Source organism: Seriola lalandi, unplaced genomic scaffold, assembly GCF_002814215.2.
Source record: "Seriola lalandi dorsalis isolate HSWRI2012SDOR001 ecotype SW California unplaced genomic scaffold, Sedor1 jcf7180002054336, whole genome shotgun sequence".
In the NCBI taxonomy this organism is placed as follows: domain Eukaryota; kingdom Metazoa; phylum Chordata; class Actinopteri; order Carangiformes; family Carangidae; genus Seriola; species Seriola lalandi.
The window spans coordinates 351,011-373,198 of record NW_019524889.1 but is presented as its reverse complement, the minus strand read 5'-3'; the positions used below and the strand labels follow the sequence as shown (position 1 = coordinate 373,198).

At 39.3% G+C, this 22,188-nt stretch overlaps 1 protein-coding gene and 1 long non-coding RNA gene across 5 annotated transcripts; one reads left to right on the top strand and one right to left on the bottom strand.

The window, feature by feature from the left end:
* Positions 1 to 5,751: 5,751 nt before the first annotated feature.
* On the bottom strand, positions 5,752 to 10,508 carry LOC147819062 (uncharacterized). Its single transcript, XR_015437320.1, has 4 exons — positions 10,194 to 10,508; positions 8,802 to 8,922; positions 8,094 to 8,188; positions 5,752 to 7,039 (listed from the first exon to the last, which is right to left on the bottom strand). It is a non-coding gene; the product is annotated as an uncharacterized LOC147819062 (long non-coding RNA).
* Positions 10,509 to 10,618: 110 nt separating this feature from the next.
* azi2 (5-azacytidine induced 2) lies at positions 10,619 to 22,118 on the top strand. Of its 4 annotated transcripts, none has more exons than XM_023407490.2 (8): positions 10,619 to 10,763; positions 12,725 to 12,978; positions 13,714 to 13,830; positions 14,138 to 14,243; positions 15,763 to 15,896; positions 16,228 to 16,292; positions 17,586 to 17,710; positions 19,758 to 22,118. In XM_023407490.2, the coding sequence occupies exons 2-8, from the start codon at positions 12,760 to 12,762 to the stop codon at positions 20,195 to 20,197; spliced, it is 1,206 nt and encodes a 401-aa protein (XP_023263258.1). In that variant the 5' UTR covers positions 10,619 to 10,763; positions 12,725 to 12,759; the 3' UTR covers positions 20,198 to 22,118. The 4 variants fall into 4 exon arrangements, with proteins under 4 accessions (XP_023263258.1, XP_023263260.1, XP_023263259.1 ...); XM_023407492.2 differs by having other exon boundaries at positions 10,620 to 10,763; positions 14,138 to 14,237; XM_023407491.2 differs by having other exon boundaries at positions 10,625 to 10,763; positions 12,743 to 12,978.
* The last annotated feature ends 70 nt before the right edge of the window (positions 22,119 to 22,188 follow it).

The window sequence follows — 22,188 nt, the reverse complement described above, 5'->3', positions numbered from 1 at the left end:
ACCGCTGTCACACTGTCAAACCGTCAAGAAGAGACAGAGGAAGACGGACAGGCAGGATGAGAGAAAATCAAGAGTGTTACACAGAGTGGGAGAGAAACGCAAAGACTTCTTCCTGAGATAAAAATGACAGGCACAACAACAGTCTGTGATCTTCGGAGGGCAGTTAAGTCACGCTTGCTGTTTGATATTTTGAGGCTTAACAGGGACGAACTGAAACAACAGCTGGCCTCACAGTCTCTGCACAAACAGCATGGAGTGAAAGAGCCCTGCTGATACAGGACGAATCACCATGACCACACTGATCAAGGCCAGTAAGTTATTGGCCCCAACATGGTACACTTAAAGGTTTGTATAGCCAATTTTAAATCACACATCTAGTGTATAAAGCTTATACAAAGTTTATTCTGTAAGCTGTGTCAGAAAAAGTGATAGTAGTAATAGTAATAGTAATGGTAAATTGGCACACGTCAGACACAACCTCTTTCTCTTACTTAGATTTTTTTTTCTTTCCCGTTTCCATCTCCGTTCCCTGACTGACTATTCACTTCAACTGATCAGATTTTGCCACAGCCTCCATGAGTCAATCATTTTATTGCTGTTGTTTGAATCTTTGCTGCTTTCAGCTGTCTTTTGCGAGTTATTTTGATGTAACCCACCTCCACCCCTCAACCTTCAATTTTCATTAGAACCAGCTGTCCAATGGGTGCATCCAGTGAGCTCATCACAAATCCCCCTCCAGATCAAATCCAGATCTTCAGCAGGGCTTAATGTTCTTCGATTCTTCACCAGCAGGCAGCGTGTACACTTCATCAGGGTAGATATTCCTGCACTGCTCATGGCATTACTGCTCACATTAAAGTGTTACTGTCACAGGCACTCCACTGTGGGTACAATGGTGAAGGCGCAAACCCCAACATCCCTGTTTGGATTCCTGCCAGGGTCCTTTATTATGTCCCTCTCTTTCTCCTTGTGCCCCTCTATTATCTCCTCCCTCCTGTTTCGTCTGGTAAACATTGTCAAAGATATACAGTACAAAGCTCTGGCTGCCAAGATTTTAAGATGCCAAAGATATCTTAAAGTTACTACATAAAAGTGAAAAAAAAAGAGTCGACATATAATCAGTCCTGACAATTAAGGAATACTACTGTCAAACTGCGTTGATTATGTTAACCAGAGGTTAAACAATAAAATGAAATAAGTATACTAACAAACAAATAAACAAAGCAAGAGAGACAGAGAGAAATGACTTTGCACTGCACAAAACAGTGGTACTAGTTCCACTCCAGACTCACACACCATCAACCAGGGAAAATTCCAGTTAATTATTGTATTGGTGAGTAAAGTGGTTTCTGTTCTCTGGTTCAGGTGGGAAAGGCTGTCAGCCCTATTTTACTTCTCTGTCTTCAAACAGGAGTCTTGTCTTTCTTTGAATAAAATGAACACAACCAAAATCAAGCAGTCAAAGATGATGTGTGTATGGTGTAAATACAGCCTGACATGCTGAATGAAGTGCAGATCAAACATAAAAATAAAATAAATAAAAAAACACGCTCAGGTAATTGCCACAGTTAGCCCAGGGAACAGGACTGATATGTTAATCACAGCACTATGTGCAGTTGATTAATACATCATGTCTAAAATGTAAATGTCTCATCTCTTTTGTGTAACAAGAAATGTCATGTTTTAAGGTAGAAAAGCTTTTCATGTGCTTATTAAATTGGGAACTCTGAAGCATTAACACTAAAGGCCAAATCATGTCTGTCACGCCTTGTTGTTTTAGTAAAGATGGTTGATCATTCATCGTCATCTTCTCTGCCACAAGTGAAGATGTCTGACTCAATGTAGATGTATGTGTTAAAACAATGTGCAATCTGACTTGTGTTAAGCATAGAACTGCAACTAACAATCATTCATAGAACTGTAAAAAAATCATCACATCTTTTTCAAAAATGAAGAAACAACATTTTTCTCCATAGATTGCCTCCAAGGGCAGTTCAGCATTGGGTCAGTTAAAACTGATAAGCTGTCGTTATGTTTGATAAGTAAGAAAAACATGCCACACGGCGTCAGAGAACCTCAGACAACTGATATTTGCGCCCTTTCACAGTTTTAAAAACACAGACTACATATTTGGCCACAATAAACGGTTGTATTTCAATTACCCATAATTGAATTCAAATTGCATTTTAATCAGCGCTTTCCCCTGATTCAAAATGAGCTTCGGTTAATGGTGTTCAACCATGTATAATTTTGCAGCATTCACACCCAAAATTACAGTGAACGGCGGTCAGTCGTCCACAGCATTTCTGAGGTGAGCTCGAGGCCCCCAGCAGTGCTTCTGCAGCCAGCAAGGGCAGTCTTAATGAACAGCGCGATACATGATAAATGTGGCCATATGGTGGAGCCGGCTGGCCAAGCCAGGGGTGCTAGCTAGCTCTGCTAAACACGTACACACGCACATGTGCGTGCACGCACGCGCGCACACACACACACACACACACACACACACACACACACACACACACACACACACACACACACACACACACACACACACACACACACACACACACCTCTCTCTTTTCACTCCTTAGCTAGAAAAGAAAAGTCATCAAACTCTGCACAGCTACAGACAGCAGCAAGTAGGGGTTAATGACCTCCAGGTCCTTTGGAGAGATGGAGTGTTATGGCCCACTGTGAAATCATCAAGGCACTTCCTGACAAAAAGTTTCACAGAAGTTGGAGAAAGGACACAAACTAAGTGAGCATGAGCCAGGCTGTCACTCAAAAGTGGTGACTTTTTAATTACAAGCATTGTATGTGTCTCAGCATATAAATGCAGGAAGTCTTCCTAATTTATATTTGCCTCTGTGGTGATTTGCTGTGTGCTTGTTTGTGTGTGTTTGTATGTGTGGGGCTTAACTGAATCACACTAGATGAAGCCATATGCTGTCTGTCTTTGCAGGCACTCGTTTTCTTGTTTCTCTCCCCTGCTGTATACAATACTCCTCTCTCTCTTATTACTATTCAACACACATACTCCACATGCTCATATACTGTGGCTAACACACACACACACACACACACACACACACACACACACACACACACACACACACACACACACACGCGCGCATAATCAGTAACTAGCCTACAGATATACACACACACATATACTTACACTCATGGACTCTAACACACAGTGAGCAAGCCATTGTTCTTATTTCACAGCAGATGCTATCTCTCTCTAATTGGCTCAGCAAAAACAAAGGAAGGGCCTTGGATGCCCTGCTGCAGCTCTGCTCATTCAGTCTACAGGGATGCCCTCTGCTGTACCGAAACACATACAGGGGCCTTGGATATGACTGACCTCTGTGCTGTGTAAAGAAGGCCAGTTCCCGATTATATGGCACAGTTTCAGGGTCTGTAATGAATCAGTAAGCAGGCGAGTGCACTTTACAGTTTTGAAGCACAATATGTGGGTTGCCAAGAATGCTCATGAACTCTACATCCAAACAGTGCTCTGAGGCACAAGGCACAAGGCACAAAGTGTGATGCAGTGTTTAGTCGAGCCATTTTCTCATCACAGTGTGTTTGTCAAAATCATGGGTACAAAAGCATCCCACTCCTATCTCCAACAAAAGTCTACAACACCATTCCTCCCACTGCAGCTTGACACACAATTGATAGGCGATAAGTCTTCACCGCATGCAATCCACGGCTGTCAAACTTCCCCAGTGTTCTTAAAACAGAGAGAGGGAGAAGTGCTGGGGTCACGTCGACTGTAGGTGTAATTTGTGTTGGTGCAGTTTAGTTCAGCAGTGTGAAACAACTCTGAGACAGCAGTGTGATATATGACTGTACCGCTGGCATCATTGATCTTAACTTTAACTGCAGTAGTGCAGTGGTAGTTGATGGGGTGTTATATTGCAGAGAAAGGGATCACAGAGGGTATACAGTGACCCCACCATCCACACGTCTTACTGGTGATTAATAAGAGGTGAATATGTTCTACTTTGCCAAGAGACAAAGGCGAGTATATTCTGTATGTCTGTATTCTCCACTCATTTTCATAACGTTTCAACTCAAGGATTTACAAGGCTATAAAAGACGACTAGGTAAACGTCCAACTTTCAGCAACACTACCTCTCTTGAATGAGTTTCATATGCCTTTGAATGTGTCGCTGTTATACATTAGAATCACTTGAGTGCCTAATGCACAAGCACTAGGTGCAAGATGTACAATACACAAAGAAACAGCACCCTCCTCTGGTAGAAAATGATCATAGCATACATCTGCTGGTGCTTCAAGTCTCTCAGCTCCATCAGTCCCGATTTATTGGCAGCAGATGTTTATATCAACAACAGACATGAGAAGATCACCCAAACAAACCACAACTGCAATCATAAACCAGAAAATACCACCCAATACAGCAGTGTCAATCTGTCGTAAGCTGTTGTGAAGAGGTGGCTGCCGCAGCCGTCTCAGTTTGAAGGGTTCAAAGGCCTAAAATTGTCAAAAATGATTAAGGACTGAGCAACTGATTTATCATTTCCAAAGAACAGAAAGTGCTTGAGTTTCCCGATTCTAGTCTTTTCCCATCAACATCTAATTACATGGGCTGTAACATAAATAATTCATGGAGCACTTTAGGACAAAAACATGACAATCAACACAGTCAATCTGCAACTTCTGTCATTACTAATTCAGCATCTGCTGAATGCTTTTCTACCTTTTTTTTCTATCACTTGTCCTGATTACAGGATGCATGTGTTTGTGTACAGAGTGTGAGTGTGTGTCTGCATATTATAAATCCAAACAATTTATTATTAAACCCTTCCCTCCATCCCTATAAATGTAAAGGTATTTCTCACTATAGCTTTGAATGGTTACTAAATATAATTCAAGCTGTATTTACGTTCCACAGACTACTATAGCTTACAGCCAAATGTAAAACTAATTCGATTTTTCAAGTGACCATTATGTCTGTAATATGTTGTCATAGAGCTCACGCTTGCAAACACATCCTGAGTGCTCCGAACAAGCACTTAATTTGGGCACTGAACTAGCACATGCATAATAATGACCTTATTTGCATACATTATGTCAGTCTGTTTGGTATGTTAACGTTTGGTAAACTTCTGGGCTTAATCGTTCAGCAGACATTCTAATTGGGAGTTTGTTAATTGGTTACATTGATGCTCTGACACTTGTTCATCTAGTGGCAGATCTCATTTGTTCATTTGAGGACCAAACAGCCTTCAGTACTTTCCCACTTTACACAGGGTGTAATGTGGCGAGGCAGGACTGAATGATTTCTATGTCTCAGTTTCACCATCTAGGGGATTTATTTAACAATTAATTTACAAGAGAGATTTATTCATTTAATTCCATGTTAACAAAGTAATGGTGCTACTTGTGCATGAAGTTAACAAACTGGTGAATGCAATGGTACTATTCTGTGTAACAGGCTACAGCAGCACAGAAACATCCCCTCAACAGTTAAGGGGATTTTACAAGGTGATAAATGGCAGAAGCAGATTGTTCTCACTGATACTGCATCTGGCTTTCTTTCCGTTTAAGTTCAAAGCACATATGATGATCATTAGCTATAGTTTAATCTTTCCTGCCATCAGCACTAGATTTAAAATTTAGAACATTGTTGAGCTAAAGTTATGGTTAAAATGTAGAAAGCACCCATTGAGTAATAAATTCAATACACATTTTGAATAATTATTGTTAATTCCCCTTTACTTTTGATACAACAGTATCATAATATTTATATATATGAAAGCAGTGCCTTATACATATTATTATTTATATAAATTATAAATAATTTATGTAAAATGTTTTTGATACCAGTTTCACCCCTGAAATCAGCAGAGGAGTAAAGTCAAAGTAAATGATGTATCTGACCTACCAAGAAAGTCCACTACATAGTGGACTGAGGGACTGAAAAACAGCAACACATTTTAGAGATCGTACTGTCATAATCATCCTCCAGTGCAGTAAAATGTATTTAGGAACTCTAAAAGGTCTTGACTAAAGGTTATTCAATTATAAGATTTTCAGATGGGACCTGCAGATACACAAGTATAGCACTGTCATTTTTATTTATTATACTGTTTTTCTTCAAGCCAACTGCACTAAAAAGCATGGTGGACTGTAAAAGTTACAAACAGGAAGGACACAGAATAGTCTAACAGCTCTGCAATCAAAGACAAAGCCATCTAACGTACACAGTGTGTTGTTGTATACAGAAGGACATGTAAGGTGTAAATGACCCACACTATAGTTAAAGGCAACAGCTCTGTGTAATAAAACAGGCGGAACTATATGGAATGTCAGTAAGCTACTCGTTCATTCTTATCGTGCTACTGCAACTGCAAAATGTACAGTGCTGGGTTGGACAAGACTAACAGCAATGAACTAAATAATGCAAAGAAAACAACATTAATCTGAACAATGGAATTCTTATAATATTCCCTCCTTATAATATGGCACTATCATAAACGCAACACTCAAACCGTGTGTCCATATTCTAAAATTATAAACTCAAGCATTGTTCCACACTGTCAAACTATGTTCTCAAAGATAAAATAAAGCAACAATGAACCAGTAACTCATAATATCTGATGACATTAAACTTTTGTATTCATAAACATTTAGAAACAATAGGAACATTTATCTAAAACTGGCTTTCATCCTCCTTATGACATGATGTCATCCTGCTTTCTCTCTCTCTGCTACACATGTCGATTGTTCGCCTTTCTCCCATCATTTTAAATCATGTTGTTTGTTGGCTCTCTGTCTATCTCTCTGTCATTGTTACCTCTGCCATTCATCTGACCTGTTGACCTTGTGCGATAAAACCGCAGAGGTAGCCATCAGTCATGTGTCGCCTTGTTGTCCTCCTCCACCAGCCTTTGAACTCAGCTTCCTCAGCTCCTCCCTGCTGGCCGTGCACTCAAACCTGAGGCCCTCTATGACCAGGGTCTCTCCATCCTCCTCTATGCTGGCCTCACACTCCTGCTGAATCTGTCACAACAACAACATGTACACCAGACCACGCTGTGAATGGTATGTAGAAAGTAAAGAGAATGTCTGTGTATATATGCTGTCCTCACTACAGTGGTACTTTGCCTGTCTGGTTCCAGACCTCTGAATAAGCTCCTACATTTCAAATTCTGTTGAGAGATTCAAAGCTCTTTCATAAATTACTGTATTTCCGGTTGCAGAAACAACTGAACCAATCACAACCTCTGTAGTGATTGACGTTGGGAATGTCATCTAACAGGGCCACAGCCAGAAACGAAAGAAATATGACAACAAGCGTGGATGAAATTGACACAGCTATCAGGGCCGCTGTGAATCAAATGTATGACATAACAGCTCCTAAATCAGATTGCTATGCACTGAAGGCATTTCTATAAAGCAAATAGGATTTTTCTCAGTCTACCGAAAGCTTGTGTAAAAAGTTTTATTTATTTGTTGGCCCCTTCTGGTACGTGAGGAAATAGGTCAGGAAGATTAATGCTTAAAGCCGTTTGTCCCCTGATCGCTTTGACGGAAGACCATGTAAAAGCTGCAGAGAGGCTCAGCTTAGCATGAACAGTGACAATTAAATGGTAAACTAGTTAAGCAGCTTCTGTGACATCTGAAATTTATGTTGATGGCAATTCAGTTTACATACATATAAGTAGCTAGTGTTTTGCCACTGAGAGGGCAAATTAACTGTGTTGCTATGCAACTGTAGGGAATTCATGTAGCCCAACTACTACTGACCCCAGTATTGAGTGAATGTAATAGCTTCATTATGTGCTTCAAAGACAGGATTAAAACAAATTAAACAAATATACCTCTCTGATGCCCATAATGTAAGAGCATCAGTTGGGGGAAAGAATAAAGAAGGAAGTCAAGAAGAAGAAAAAAGACAAACCTACATGATCAACTAAGCTCTCAGAGTGTAGTATGGTTAAGATGAGACCTATAAAACAACTTGTTTAATGTTAGGGGATAACTGTGATCAACATCATAGTCACATGGTTCCATTGGAGTTTGTCCTAGTATTCACTCCCCCCAGTACACATACCATTCTGCGCCGTCTCAAGTTGGAGGGGCCTGTTAATGTACAACAGTCCAGCAGCTCTTCTATATCTCTCAGCAGCAGCTGGGCCTTTGACAACACTGCAATGATATTGACACAAAATTGGCATTTTTCAAACAATTCCTCACAGCACTCCTGCAGACATGTAAACCTCACAGCTCCAGGGAACAGAAGTGACATTGACAAACCAGCCAAAATGCCACTTATATCACAATTGTTTTGGATTGAATATAACATTATGGCAATGGGTGTGGATTTAATGGTATCTCTTAGAGGATGAAAAACTGTTTTACAAGATTGGGAAAAGCATAGTGTAGTGTAAACTCTTGGTTGGCATGTTTATGTATGCCTATAAGTACAGCCTGAAGACACCACTACAATTATCTGAGCTCCAGAAAAGAGATGCGTATTTATTGTTCAAATGATAATGAAAAGGTCATTTCATGTCACTGACTCCAACTATGTTAGCCTTAAATCAAGACTGATGTTACACAAAAAACACTGCATATTTAATATTTGATAGATGTTTGGAAAGCAATCAAAGAAAAGCTTTTTTACTGCAATTAAAAAGTGTGTTTCATCTCTGAAAGAACAAAACTAAAACAACTAGTGTATGCCACATTCACAGGGAAGTGAGTAAGAAACCAATTTTTTCATTGTGCTGATACTGTATATGCAAGTGTTCAAGCTTACATTCACGAGTCTTCAAAATGCAGATCTCAGGTTTCTCTTCAAATGTCATGTCACTGATGTTTGCAGCTTCTTCCACAGTCAAAGCCCAGGATTTATATTTCACACTTTTGACTTGTATGTCCTTTAAAATGATTAAAATAGGACATTTAGGAAATCTTTGGTGACACTTTAAATATAGCAATATTATGCTTAGTATTGTTAGAATACTCAAAATTGTTTTTCTGCTTTCTCTTAAATTTTTATAATTGTTCAGATGACACCATTTAAACTATTGTATTAATTACACATGTTGGCAAAGAATGAGATTTTTACATATTTACTATATGCAAACTTTAATGTTCTGCCCAGCACATCTGCTGTCTGCTGGCCACTCGCCCACTTCCAACACAAATTTCCCAAGATTCATACATAACATCGACATTAGAATATTAATGTTTAATGATTTAACACTAGAGTATATACTATGTGTTGATCAACTATTGATGTTTGGTATCTGGATATCTTTCTATTTCAGTAAGCAGAATTACTAAACCTGTTGTTTTAATGCCATAATGAGAAAGAAATAGAACGTTTCATTAGAGTGAATGAATGTTTCTTTTGGACTCCTTCAAAAATAGTTAGATTCAATCTGAGAGACTGTCCTGAGTGCTACAGATGCCATAAGGAACAGACTTTGATGCACATTATGTCGGAATTTCGAGTGGCAAAGGGGTTTTGACTATCAATTCATAATGTTAAAGAGTTGCAAGTTTATCATCTAATATTTAGCAAAAGCAAGAATGGATCTCACACTCCAAATCCAGCAGCAGGAGCAGTCAGGACAGGCTGCTTGGCATTAGCTAATCTGTCTTTCCCAACAGCTTTACTGTTTGTTTATCTTTTATTCTATAGACAAAAGAAAACATCACATAGTATGGTTGATCAGTGTTTACAGTGAACATGTTAATAAATAAATATCATAAATTATAAATCATAAATAAGGGTAATCTATAGTTAAGACCATTAAGAAAAAAATTCAACAAGTAATTAAGATACAGGTTAACCAAAACCAGTGACATTTAATCTAATTTAGTTTTTCTGCTTTGGTGATTAATACAAGCTAGCTTGTTAAGCTAATGTTAGCTAGCTAGCTAGCTTATCTCTACATTAAAAATGACGCATGTGATAAGAAAATAAGACAAAACCTGTGTGCAGTCACTAAAGTACGTATTTAGGTTTGGTTTTAGAAATTATATTTTGGCCGAGTCTGACGACAATAAATATATCATATTTAGTTAGCAAATTAGCAAACGGCTAAGTAAGAAGCCACTAACCTTGCTTTACCTGTAGTTAATCGTATTTAGATTCAAAATTGTTCAAGACATTGAGTTCTTTTCATTTCTTCTTCCTTACTTAATTTTCGTCGGTGCTCACTGGCCTCTTCCTGTTCTTTTGCTCCCCTAGCTGTGGAAGAAAAGTGTGTTGTTAGAATACCCCTTTTCCACTCGTCCACTTTAGCCCTGGCCTGGGTAAGACTGGGACCTCCCAAATTAATGTGAGACGGCCAAATTATGTGACGACCTCTTAAATCTGTAAGGAAACTGTCGTCTTCACTGGAGGCTCTGGACTTTTTTGTTATATTTTTCAGTGATACTTTTAACAGAGTTTCCCCTTTTATGTTATCTTACTAAATCAAGTACACTGCGTTAAATCAATATTCTGCTTCCCCGTCTGCACTCTAGTCCAACACTTGTAATGTCACACACCTCGGATCAACGTCACACCGTGCTTTTATTTTGAAAGGACTTCAACAGTCAAGTGACTCCCGGAAGTTTTTGTTTCCTCACCTGTCAGTTCTGACACGGTGCGAATGTTCAGCCTCGTCTCTTTGTTTGTCTCCGAGAAACAGGTCTTCTTTTGTCAAGAATAAATGATAATCCTGTGTGGTCAACTGAAACCTAATTGAGGACAGCATCTAACACGGTTGGTGAAAGTCGAGAGTGTAAAATAATCGACTGCTTTTACTTCACCTAGCCACAAATAGCCAGAAACGTTAGCTAAGCGCTAGCTAAATGTTATCATCATAACAGATCGATCGTTGTCATCACTGTAACGTTAGCTATTGGTATTGACTTTACGATTGTCTAGGTCATTGTGTACTGATTGTGTTTTTCATTCTGTAGCCTACTGTAGAGCTGCCTATCAATGTGTTTTGTCGGCTGTCAACAGAGCTCACGGAAGCTAACACCACAACGTTAGCATCGTATACAAACGAGATTCATTGATTGTTTACATCTCTATTATGGCTGCTTTCCATTACCGCTTTTTTACATAACGTGGTCTCTTGATTGATGTCAGTTCCTTCTCAGGGCTTTAGCTGACCAAATTTATCGTAGGAATTGTACCAAAATGACGTTGCTCTTCGTGTTTTGGACACACGTTCACTTTCGTTTTGTGTACTTGAAGTGGTCACTTTCGATTTCATGCCACTCGCTCAAGTCGTCCATGAAAGTCAGCTATGGTTTTTCTTGGTTTATATCTATGACATGGATCTAAAAGCCTGTCTGGGTAGTCTACTGAAACTTAGTTATTTCTCCAAGCGCTTCCGCCATCTGTGTTAAAAACTTGGCTCCTCAGTGTTTGCTGCATCATTGCATGCTGACATCATCAATAGCGTTGGCTGCACAGTCTCTGCTGCCGAGCTACAAACAGAAAGAATGCAGGAGGGTGTGGGGTCTAGGCCGGTTTAAGATAGTTGGACTGATAAAATTCTTGCTTAGAGTGTTTTGGACAGTGTGACATCCTGATAACAACAGGCCAGTACCGAGAAAGAGTGAGACCCTTTTCTCCTCTGTAACTGTGCACAATCAAAAGTTTACCTTTGTATTAACACAGATCTCATATAGACTATTAGCCCTTCTGCAATAGATTGCAGATGTTGCACACCTTTACTCCCACGTCATTGGCATTTTAGCCAAATGGTCTCATTTTTTTAAGTTCTGTGGAACAGACTGTTCAGATAAGCTATATGACTAAAGTTTGATGGAGATTGAGTCAACTTTGTACAAGAAAGATATCTCTTACTGTACGGTTAGTCTGATGATGGTGAGCTTATTCACATGTGGCTTCATGCTGTATGAGGCCTGTCCCAGTCACTGTAGTCATACAGAAAATCAACTCAATAAACTGCATGAAGTAATGATCAAACAAAACACACCTGTCAGACAAACATTTGAGCATTTGATACAAGTTCATCTGGTCTTTTAATACTAGGGCAAAATGTTAAAAACGCTTTAAGATCAAGAGTCTCTCACCTGCTTGAATGTGAATGTGTCTGAGTGAATGAGTCTGTGAGTCGAGATGTTCTGTTTTGTTCCTTTTATTTTTATTTCTATTATGTTGTGCTTTGCTTCGATGTAATCATAATGTCTTTTGAGAAATCAATAAAGATATATTTTTTTAAACTTTATAACATTTATGAAGTGCTGTTGCATATCTTTTAAACATTTTACCTCTGGTAGCTCTTGTCAAAATGTCTTTTGCACACAGGAAGTGATAAACTGTACATATTCTGTATGAAAGAAATAGATGACTATCCCATAGTAAACATGAATAGAGAGGAGGGTGCAACCTTTGGAAAGTCAGTGTAATCCACTGTACAAAGATATAGCACTGGGACACTGATTGATTGTAGAGTGATCTGTAGGATATGCAACAAAAGTAGTAATGACCATCTACCCCCCAAGATGTCCATATAAACATGGCGGCCATGTGTTAATAACAAGACTTTTTTGCCTAATGCTTTAGGATAGAAGGTGCTAACTTCATTAACTTCATTAAACAAATTATTTCATTTCAGAATGCAGTCATTTTTTTCTTTGGCTTTTGCAAAAAAACAAAAGGAGACTTCATTTTGAAAATGAAACAGTTCATGTAATCCCCAGGTCTTCTATCTGCTACAGAGTAGGCCTGTGCAGGCATGGAGCCCCTGGCAGTGGATGATGACATCTGTATTCTCAAACATGAGACAGCCTACACCGCCATCGGCGAGAGCCCTGTATCGGTGTGCGCCGGCGATGAATCCGTTGCTTCCCACTTCGCCCTGGTCACAGCCTATGAGGACATCAAGAAGAGGCTGAGAGACACAGAGCGAGAGAATACATTGCTGAGGAAGAGGGTTAAGCAGCTGGAGGATAAGGTATAGCTGTAAATGGGCAGGAAGTAATGACGGTGGGGAAAAGACAAGGAGAAGATAGAAGGAAGAGATAATAGCTTGAGGAGAGTGAAATAAAAGAACATACTGCTGCTTATCCAGATGGTTACACAGCCAGAGTGCAAGGTTTAGAAAGTTTGAGCTGAAGACAGAGATGAATGAAAACAGTTTTCTTTTCCATTTCCCAGGATGTCAGAATTATAGACAAACAGAAAATGCTTAGAGAAAGTTTGGAAAAAGTCAGCAAATTCAACACCACACTGCAAAATACTTGCCTCTGGGAGAGTCTGCATGCCAGCATCATTAATATTGTTGGCCTATAGTTAAAGCTATAAAACAATGAGAAATAAATCTGCTCTGTCTAAAAAGAGAGAGGAGGTCTGGAAAAGCGTGGCATTGCCAAACAATGTGTTGGAGCTCTACACATTGGAGGAGAAGGCTCATAAAATTGGATTTAAAAAAAACAAAGGATCCAGTACAATGCAGAGAGCTATGTAAACAGCAACGGTCCTAATACAGACGGTGGGCTAAAGTGAAAATGCTGCACAGTATGTGGGCAGGAAACTTTCTCTTTATCAATTTTGGTTTTATTTGTTGCACCATCAAAGTAGGATGGGGTGGGAGGAAAGTAACTTCCTACCACAGATATTTAAATTCAATGAAATTGATCTCAGCCCTGCTCTTGTCTTCTCTGTGTGTTTTTATCTATCACCACTGTAGCTCTTCAGGCCAGAGGCGCCTCCATCAGAGGGTCCCCAGTATGTGAACAAGGCCTTCAGTGCTTACCGAGGTATCTATATAGAGAAGGAGGACCTGCAGATGGAGCTTAACAAACTGGTGCGTACAGTGATGAATTTGAACCTTCCTCAAACAGACACAAGAGCCATGCGCAATGATCCTGTATGTTGCAAACCTGAAAACAATGCACATTTTTAAGTCTAAGGAGAATAAAGAGAGGGATTTTTGTAACTAATTCTTCTGCTGTCATTTCATTGAGAACTTAAGTAGAACCACCAAGCTTATGATATAATACAAAGAGCTTACATTTGAGCATCGGCTTCCTGCATTGGTATGAATGCTGACTCTCCCTTCATCTCCTTCTCCCTCTCCCTCTCCTTTACTGTCTCCTCTCTTTCTCTGTCAGAAAAAAGAGAAGAGCGAGAGTGAGAGGTTGCTGACGGAGCAGCTCCAGGCCAAAGAGTTGGAGCTGCTTCAGCTGAGGACGGAGATGGAGACTAGCCAAGGTACAGGTAGAGCACACAGGCCTGCTTTCTATTCTGTATAACAGAGAAGCACTCAGTAGAAAGAATTAGTTTGTAAGTTAGTTTGTAAATTAGTAAGTTATTTAATGCACTAGTTTGTGTTTGGAAGCAACAAAAAGTCTTTTGACTGAGATGATATTATACATTTATGTGTTAAAATATTTTGATTATGAGGTCTGTGTAAAATTTCAAGTATGACATAAAACCAGTAACTAGGTACGAAAGTAACTAATTACATTCATTCAAATAAGTGCTTTTGAGGTATTGAATTTTAGGGAGGAAAATATTTTACATTTATTTGATAAGTACAGTCTAGTTACTAGTGCCTGTTCAAATCAAACTTTTACATACAAAGCCTTTCAACAAAAATCATCACTTGTAATAAGTTACTTACACAGCAGCTTGTAGGTCTCTCGTTCTCTGTAAAGCCAGACCAGTCTTGGCTGTGATCCCTGTGTCTTTATAATGGAGATTCACATGCACTAACATGCACACACTGCCAGGCAGGCTACCAAAACAAAAAAAACAGCGAAGCTCAGATTACAACACATGCAGAAGGTGACTTCATTCTCTCCTTGGGACGCCATTACTCCACTATATCTTCTGCTATATTATTGTTTCATTTACAGAACATTTAAGCACATTTTGGTGATAGTATTTCTGTATTTTTAACTCAAAAGTTTGAAAGCTGGACTTTTTACTAGTAATGGAGTATTTTTACTCTGTGGTGTTACTGCTTTGAATTACATAAAGATCTGAGCACCTCTACCACCACTGTTTAAAACCATGTATTTTTATTATATTGCTCTATATTGAAGTTTTTAATATAGAGTAGAAGTCACTATCACTGAAGTGATGATAATAATAGTATATCTTTTGTACTGAATCTAGTCAAAAAAGCTGCAGATGAAACTTGGCTTCCTTTATAGAAATAGAACCTGCTCTCCCATGTACAGTAGAAAAAGAATTGTTGAAGCTTTATTTTTCTCTGTCTTGGATTATGATGATGCAATATATAGACATGCTGCTATTACCACCATGCTATTATTACTGGGGATACCTACAGTACCCATCATTGCACTTTCTATGAAAAGGTTGACTGGTCCTCTCTCTCTCTGTGAGAGGAGATCAGTGTTGGTTTATCTTTATTTACAAAGGACTCTTAAATAAATTACCAAATTACCTTACTTCACTAAGTGTTCCAGACTCATGTGCTTTTAAATCTTTTAAATCTTAATGTCTTTAAATTTAATTGTTTTTATTAGGAATTGGTTTTTGTATTCCTTCTGTTTGGCTTATTTTCTTTCTGCTTATGTAATCTGGGCATCATTGAAACTGAAGGTCAGCCCTCAATGTATCCCTGAGAAAATAAAGGTTGATGATGATGATAAATGGAAGACATTGTCATAACATTTTCAAGTTCAAGTTCAAAAGTTATACAAAAAATATTAAAATTTTGTTCACTCATCAACAGTGACTGTTTAACTTCTTTTTTTCATGTGTCCAGTGATGAAGAGCTTGAACAGCCCGCAGGACTACTGGCAGGTGGACACAGTCAGCACTGAAGTAAAAATCCACAAACTGCAGGAGGAGCTGGAGAGAGTGACACTGGAAAACAGCAGACTGGTGGAAAGAAGTGGGGTAAGTAAAGGTGGGAAAAAAGAGCTGGAAAGAGAGGAGAGAATAATGGAAAAGGAGGACAGAGAAAAGAAGGGGTGAGAGAAGAAGAGCCAGAGAGACCAGCACAGAAAAACAGTAGATTTGGAGAGATGTGGCGTAACAGGAAGAGAGAGGAAGACAGTGGAGGACAGGTGTTAGGGCAGAGAGAGACAGAGTGACACTGGGGAACAGACAAGTGAGGAAGTAGAGGGAAGAAGAAAGGATGAAAGAAAAAGAAAGTATGGCTTGGAGGGGAGCAAAACAAATTTAGACACCTCCACTCTCGATTTTGCATAACTTGACTCTGTTTTAGGAGGAACCCCATGGCCTTAACGGACCAGACTTGGACCAGACCTGTGACGCAAAGTATATTACAAGGTAGAATGCTTTATGAATATCATTGAAGAGCGGCTGCCAATTCAGTGCCCAAACCTCACTTATCTGCTCTGGCTAAGATAAAAGCCAGGATGGCCCTTTAAAACATTTATTAACCAAAAAGTACAAAAAAAAAAAACAACATGAGGTGCAAGTGTGGGATAAGTGTGATAAATCAGGTGTGCTGTAATAGTGATTTTATTATTACAGGATGCTCTCTCCTAGTACGTAGTTGCCCTCTTTGGCCACTAGAGGAGGGTGCAGCTTTATACATTCTAACTGTCTGCATAACAGCTTATGATATGCAGATGCAACTGAACCTTAGACATGATTGAGACCAGCTAAACACTTGTGTCTATTAGAAATAGTTTAAATTTGCACTACAGTGTGTACAAGCTCCAGGGCATATGGAATCACCCACCACCTACTTTTCAGTAAGATAATCCTCCGTAAATTAGCACTGACTTACATTTCATGAAGACAGTTCTGTGTGTGGTGCATTAGGATTGTTTCTCGTGTCAGCAGTTTTCAGGTGTTAATTTTTAGCAGCACAAAAAGCTTTAGTTTTTCCTCACACTTTTTCTTTTCATGCTTTTCATTGTTTGAGGCTGGCGTTTGAAGTTAAGGCACAAAGTGTTGATGAGATTTTGCATCTTTACCAAAAGGTGTGGATAGGACAGTTTGTAGGTGTTGCTGGCCTCAGCAAACCTACCACATTTTAATACGCTTGATGCTACTGTGCGATTTATCATGAATGCAGGCTGCCCTTACTGGCATCATTGTTAATGTAGCGAATAATGTGTTTTTCTTTTGCAAGTCAAATATAGCCTAAATGTACCATAGTAATGTGAACCTGTGCTGTTAGGTGAATATGGCCATCTGCACAGTGAGTGACTGCATTAAATGTGTCATAAAAGAAACAAACAATATTGAAAAATTAAAGTTATCACAAAGAAATCACTGTTAACAAGCCCCTCTAGGACTTTTGGTAATTTGGTAAATAGATTCGGTTTCTGTAATTATATATCCTACAAATATTTTTCAAAATCATGTCGTATGTGACAGTTTTATGTCTTGGAATTTCAACAAATAGGTGAAATTGAACACCTTCTTAGTTTAAGGAGTACCTCCAACAATATGAAGGATAACTATGAGCTACAGTACACCCAGCTTATGATCCTTTAGCACACGAGATCCTGTCTGACAGTTGGATGTTTCAAGCAACGCACAGGCTGTATAGAAAAGCAGAAATACCTTAAACATGATGTTTAAATCAAATATTGTGTTGATCTACAGTGAGAGGAGCATGCAGCAGATGTGCCAAGCTTTGCGCGGTGAGGTCACTCGTCTCCATTCAGAGCTGAAGCACCAAACAGGCCTGATCAGGAAGCTCAGGCCATTGATCGGTGAGACAAGACAAGGTAAAGCATAATACATCGTTTCGTCAATATAAATCTTTACGCCCTTTTTTTTTTTTCTTTGTGTGTGTGTGTGTGTGTGTCAGTATATGAGTATAGGTAATAACCCACCATGCATTGCTCCCCTGCTGCCATTTCACACCTCCTCATCTCCTCAGCATGGGGAGCATCCTGTATCCCCTATAGCCCCCTATTGTTACCATTCAGATGCAGCGAGTGCAGCCTTGAAATCTTTGTTTAGAGGTTTTTTATGTCTTTCAGACTAATACAAAACTAATTGTGCTTTTACCTTTAGAGCCCAGGTAATGCTCTTCTTTTGTTTTAATCTTTTTCCCTTCATATATATATCCCATTATACTATATTGTCCCATTTTATATTTTATTTTATTTTTATATATTTGTGTTGAAAAACACATCTAAATTTAAATAAGAATTGCGTGCATTAATGTGATTGTAACGTTACTTTTGCATTTGGCCTGTTGCCAAAAAACATGCTTCTATTGACAGGAACTAATGTGTCCAAAATCAAATGAAAGGAGGGAGTTACTACTGCCTCTCCTCACTTAGAGAGGGCTTTTTTTACGAAGTACTACATACTGCGAAGATTTCTCCTGCTGCTCCTTGTTACAATTTGTATAAGGGTGCGATACGACTGCAGATACTATCTTAGTGCTCAAACACTTTGATAAAGGACATCATGAAATGGTCTATCCTTCCTCTCCCCTCCCTCTGTGATGATGTATTCTACCTAGAAGAGATTACCTCTGTTGTCGATTCCCTCGAAGTGTCAGAAGAGGAGACCAGGAGGTGAAAATTAGAACGAAATATGGCAAGAAAATAAATCTTGGCCTATTTATTCCACTGAATAAGAGGGTAATCCTGTAACTTAGATGAGACAGATGGAGAGAAATAAGGAAAGCGGGAGTGGCAAAGAAAGGGAGAGGGGAGGAGGAGGAGGAGGAGGGTGAGCTATGTATTTATTCAGTCATATTGTGCATCTGTATTCTTCTAATGTTCCTCCTTTGGAATCACTTTTATTCAAATCCTAGACTCAGGAGACCCTCTCATGGAAGAGTAGCAGGGAGGGGATGGATGGATGGATGTGTGTGGATGGAGAGAGGTAGGGGGAAAAAGCGAGAGGAGATACTCTCATTTAAACTTTATTATTCACTCATGATGATTTGATAGCAAAGCAACGATGTGTGTGCAAGATTAGGACATTTGATTTGTGTGGCTTAGTCTATGCATAGAGGTTTGTCTGATTAGGTTTTGAGTGTTTTATGATTATTATGGATATTTACATGGTGCAGGGGTTTTGGTGTACAATATGTACCCTGCTGCATGGTGTGAGATTTTACTTTCACTTCTCTGTTTCTACGCCTATTATCTAGTCAGGGATCAAAAGGCTTTGTTGAACACGCCATAGATTTTTATCTCTTTAGAAACCTAAGCTTAATCCACATGTAAATAAGTACAGAAATAAGTACAGAGGTGCGATCATGGTGCCAAACACTAAAACAGACCGCTTTTAGCTATCAGAGGAAAGAGTAGATGGCTTCATTTACTCTGCCAAGTGGATTTTACAGACTGACATGATGGAGTTAAAACAACTAAACTATTTCATAGACATTTCTCACCAGCTAATCAGAAATATGGAACATTTGATAGAAATTAACTGAGAGATCAATGAGTGATATCCATTTCTGACATAGTTATGTTAATGCAAATTATCAACATTGAAATAATAATACATTGTTCATTGTACAATATACAATGAAATTGGTTGGTGAATTATTACAATTAGGAAGAGAGACAATAGTCAAAATGTTTTTTAAAAAAATCTTGGAAGAGATGCAAGTATTACCACTAATGCTGCAGCTTCCATTTTTGAAATAAACAACCTGTGCTCAGGTTCTCACCTCAAGAGTTTTTGCAACTATTAATACAGCCACATGCAACTTTGTGTTTCCTTTCACTCTCGGCTTTCCTCACTCTAACCTCCACTCTGTCCCTCCCCTTCTATGTCTCCAATCACTCTTTCTGTCTCTAGCTGCCTCAACAGTTCCAATCCAGTGTTTGGATGACATGGAAAAGAACAACCACCCAGTTCCTCGGGCGCCAGTGCCTCGTCCCCCTAGTGCCCCCCCACTCCCCTCGTGCTCCGGGCGCCCCTGCCCCCCTGTCGGTGGCCCATCAGGCACCCTGCTGCCCGACAGTCTGAAGGAGGACTGCTGGTACAATGGGCCCTGGCCCTCGCAGAGCTGTTCAGGAGAGGCTCTGGTTGGGAGCAGTGCCTGCTCTGTCGTCCTGCCCCCGCCTCCCCTGAACCAAGCTTCCCTGGATGAGAGCTCGAGGTCCTTCCCCAGTCCCCCCAAGCCCAGTGACGCCATGTTCTGGGAGGGACACTCCGCTGCATCCAACTCCTCATGCTCGATGGGAAACTGTAGTCCCAGGAGCCCTCCCAATACTGAGTGGACCAAGCCCTATTGAGAGGAACTTTGATGGGAGAATAGATGATTAAACAGAGTGTGTAATTTGATGAAAAACAGATGAATGAATGGACTCTCCAACCCTGCCACATAGCTACCACCTAACCTGCCTTAAGTTGATAAGACCACTCCTCTGGGCTGGACTGGACTGGACTGGACCTACTGGTTGTGGGAACTAACTGAACCAGAGGAAGCCTTTTCGAGGTGAAGACTCTGTAAACTTATTAATTTCTCTGCACACTGCATCGGTGAACATATCTGACCCTGCAGAGGAAAAGTTGAGGAGGGACCCTCAGTAGAATCAATAGTTTGTCCATGTGTATGTGTCCTTGTATGCACATGTATAAGTGTGTGCAAGCATGCACACAAGCAATTTAATTTCTGTGTGCATATAAACACATCAAACAGAGTGTGCCTGTGTGTGCAGATCAGTGTGTGGGCATCTCTCGCCTGCCTGTATCTGTATCTTGTCATAAAGAACCCGGTAGGGCTCAAAGGGCCTCTTTCTCCATTCACTGTGGCCAGTTATCACTAGGGCCACAGTTGGATACATAGTGCGAGAATTTGCAAGAATATACTCCCTCCAATAAAAGTCTTTTTACATTTGATGGCTGTAAAGCATACAAGGTATGTAGTCCCATGTCTGTCACATGATCATGTGAGGGAGATGTCTAGGTACAAGGACTTGATTTGTTTGTTTCTGTACTGTGATGGAGACAGACATATTGTAACTGTAGGATAATCACAGATTGTTGATCCAAATTTTAACAGCTACCAAATAAAACCTTTTTTTTTTTCAAAATTGTTATTTTCATCAGTGCTGATGGATCATTATCAAAATATGGCTGTCAGTCTACCTATGCTTACCAAATCATTTTTGAGAATGCAGTTACACTATTTGGCTTTTTGAGGAGATTGCGTAATGACTAGCAAATAATTTTAATCTAAAAATGTATTGCTTTCTGAAATAAAACACTTCACCCATAATGGCACCAGAAAAGGTTAAACTGTTTACGATTTCACAGAAATTTGAGAAACTCATGCAAGCCTCTGTAAACCTGCCTGTTATCACATATTCAATTTTCTCAGAACTACTATTAAACAATACCTGTCATGTTTTCATTACCCAATTGTAAAGGGACATGTATATGTAAGGTTGTGCAATGTTGGATGTTTTTCTGTAGGACTTTTAATTTGAAGGACTGATGGGATAGAATCCATACACTCCCCTGTATTCTGGAAACCTGATTATGTTGGAAACCTGCTTTTGAACAATAGGAAATGTATCTAAACTCTGTACTGTGCTGATGTTAAACTATGACACATTTGTTTTGCAGTATGAGATACGTTGTTGTGTGAAGAGGCAAGTTTCTCTTTGATTTCTCTTTTTTTTAGAGTCAGATGAGTATAAACTGAACGATGTACAAAAGAAAACACATTATGAGTAGAATATATACAGAAGGAAGAATGTGCATATCTGTATAAATGTAAATGGTGGGCTTCAGTACTCTGCCAAACGCGGTTTTGCACTCCAAACCATAGGTTTTGGTTTGTTTTGGGTTTTTTTTCTCCCCCAACCCCAACACTTGTGATCTATATAAGAGCTGTCTGCAATGGTGATAAGACAATAAGTGTATTAACCTGAAGAAATGTGAGCTGTGACTTGATGAATAGATGCACAAAGCCCAAAGGCCTGTGGTCATTGAAAAGTTTTTGTTTTTCCATTTTCTTCATTCTGTTCCATGATAACTGTGGTCTTTTTGTTCTTGATTTTTAAGAAATGTTATTTTACAGCAGTAGTTTCATACTTCTGTAAACGATTTGCAAACCAAAATGCAATGTACAGTAGATATGGATTATATTTTAGATTTACTGCACTTCAGACTGTTTGTAAATATGATCGATTAAACGAATGAAAGGAAGTGACCGTGTGAGGTTGCTGTGTTTCCATTCATGCTTTTAGCAATGAGGTTCTGTGGTTCAATTTAAAAA

What these genes read in the sequence shown, in the direction of transcription:
- azi2 (XM_023407490.2), top strand. Translation starts at nt 12,760, where the DNA reads ATGGAGCCCCTGGCAGTGGATGATGACATCTGTATTCTCAAACATGAG. An exon ending in AGATGGAGCTTAACAAACTG is followed by an intron (nt 13,831 to 14,137) that starts GTGCGTACAGTG and finishes TTTCTCTGTCAG; the next exon opens with AAAAAAGAGAAGAGCGAGAG. An exon ending in GGAGACTAGCCAAGGTACAG is followed by an intron (nt 14,244 to 15,762) that starts GTAGAGCACACA and finishes TCATGTGTCCAG; the next exon opens with TGATGAAGAGCTTGAACAGC.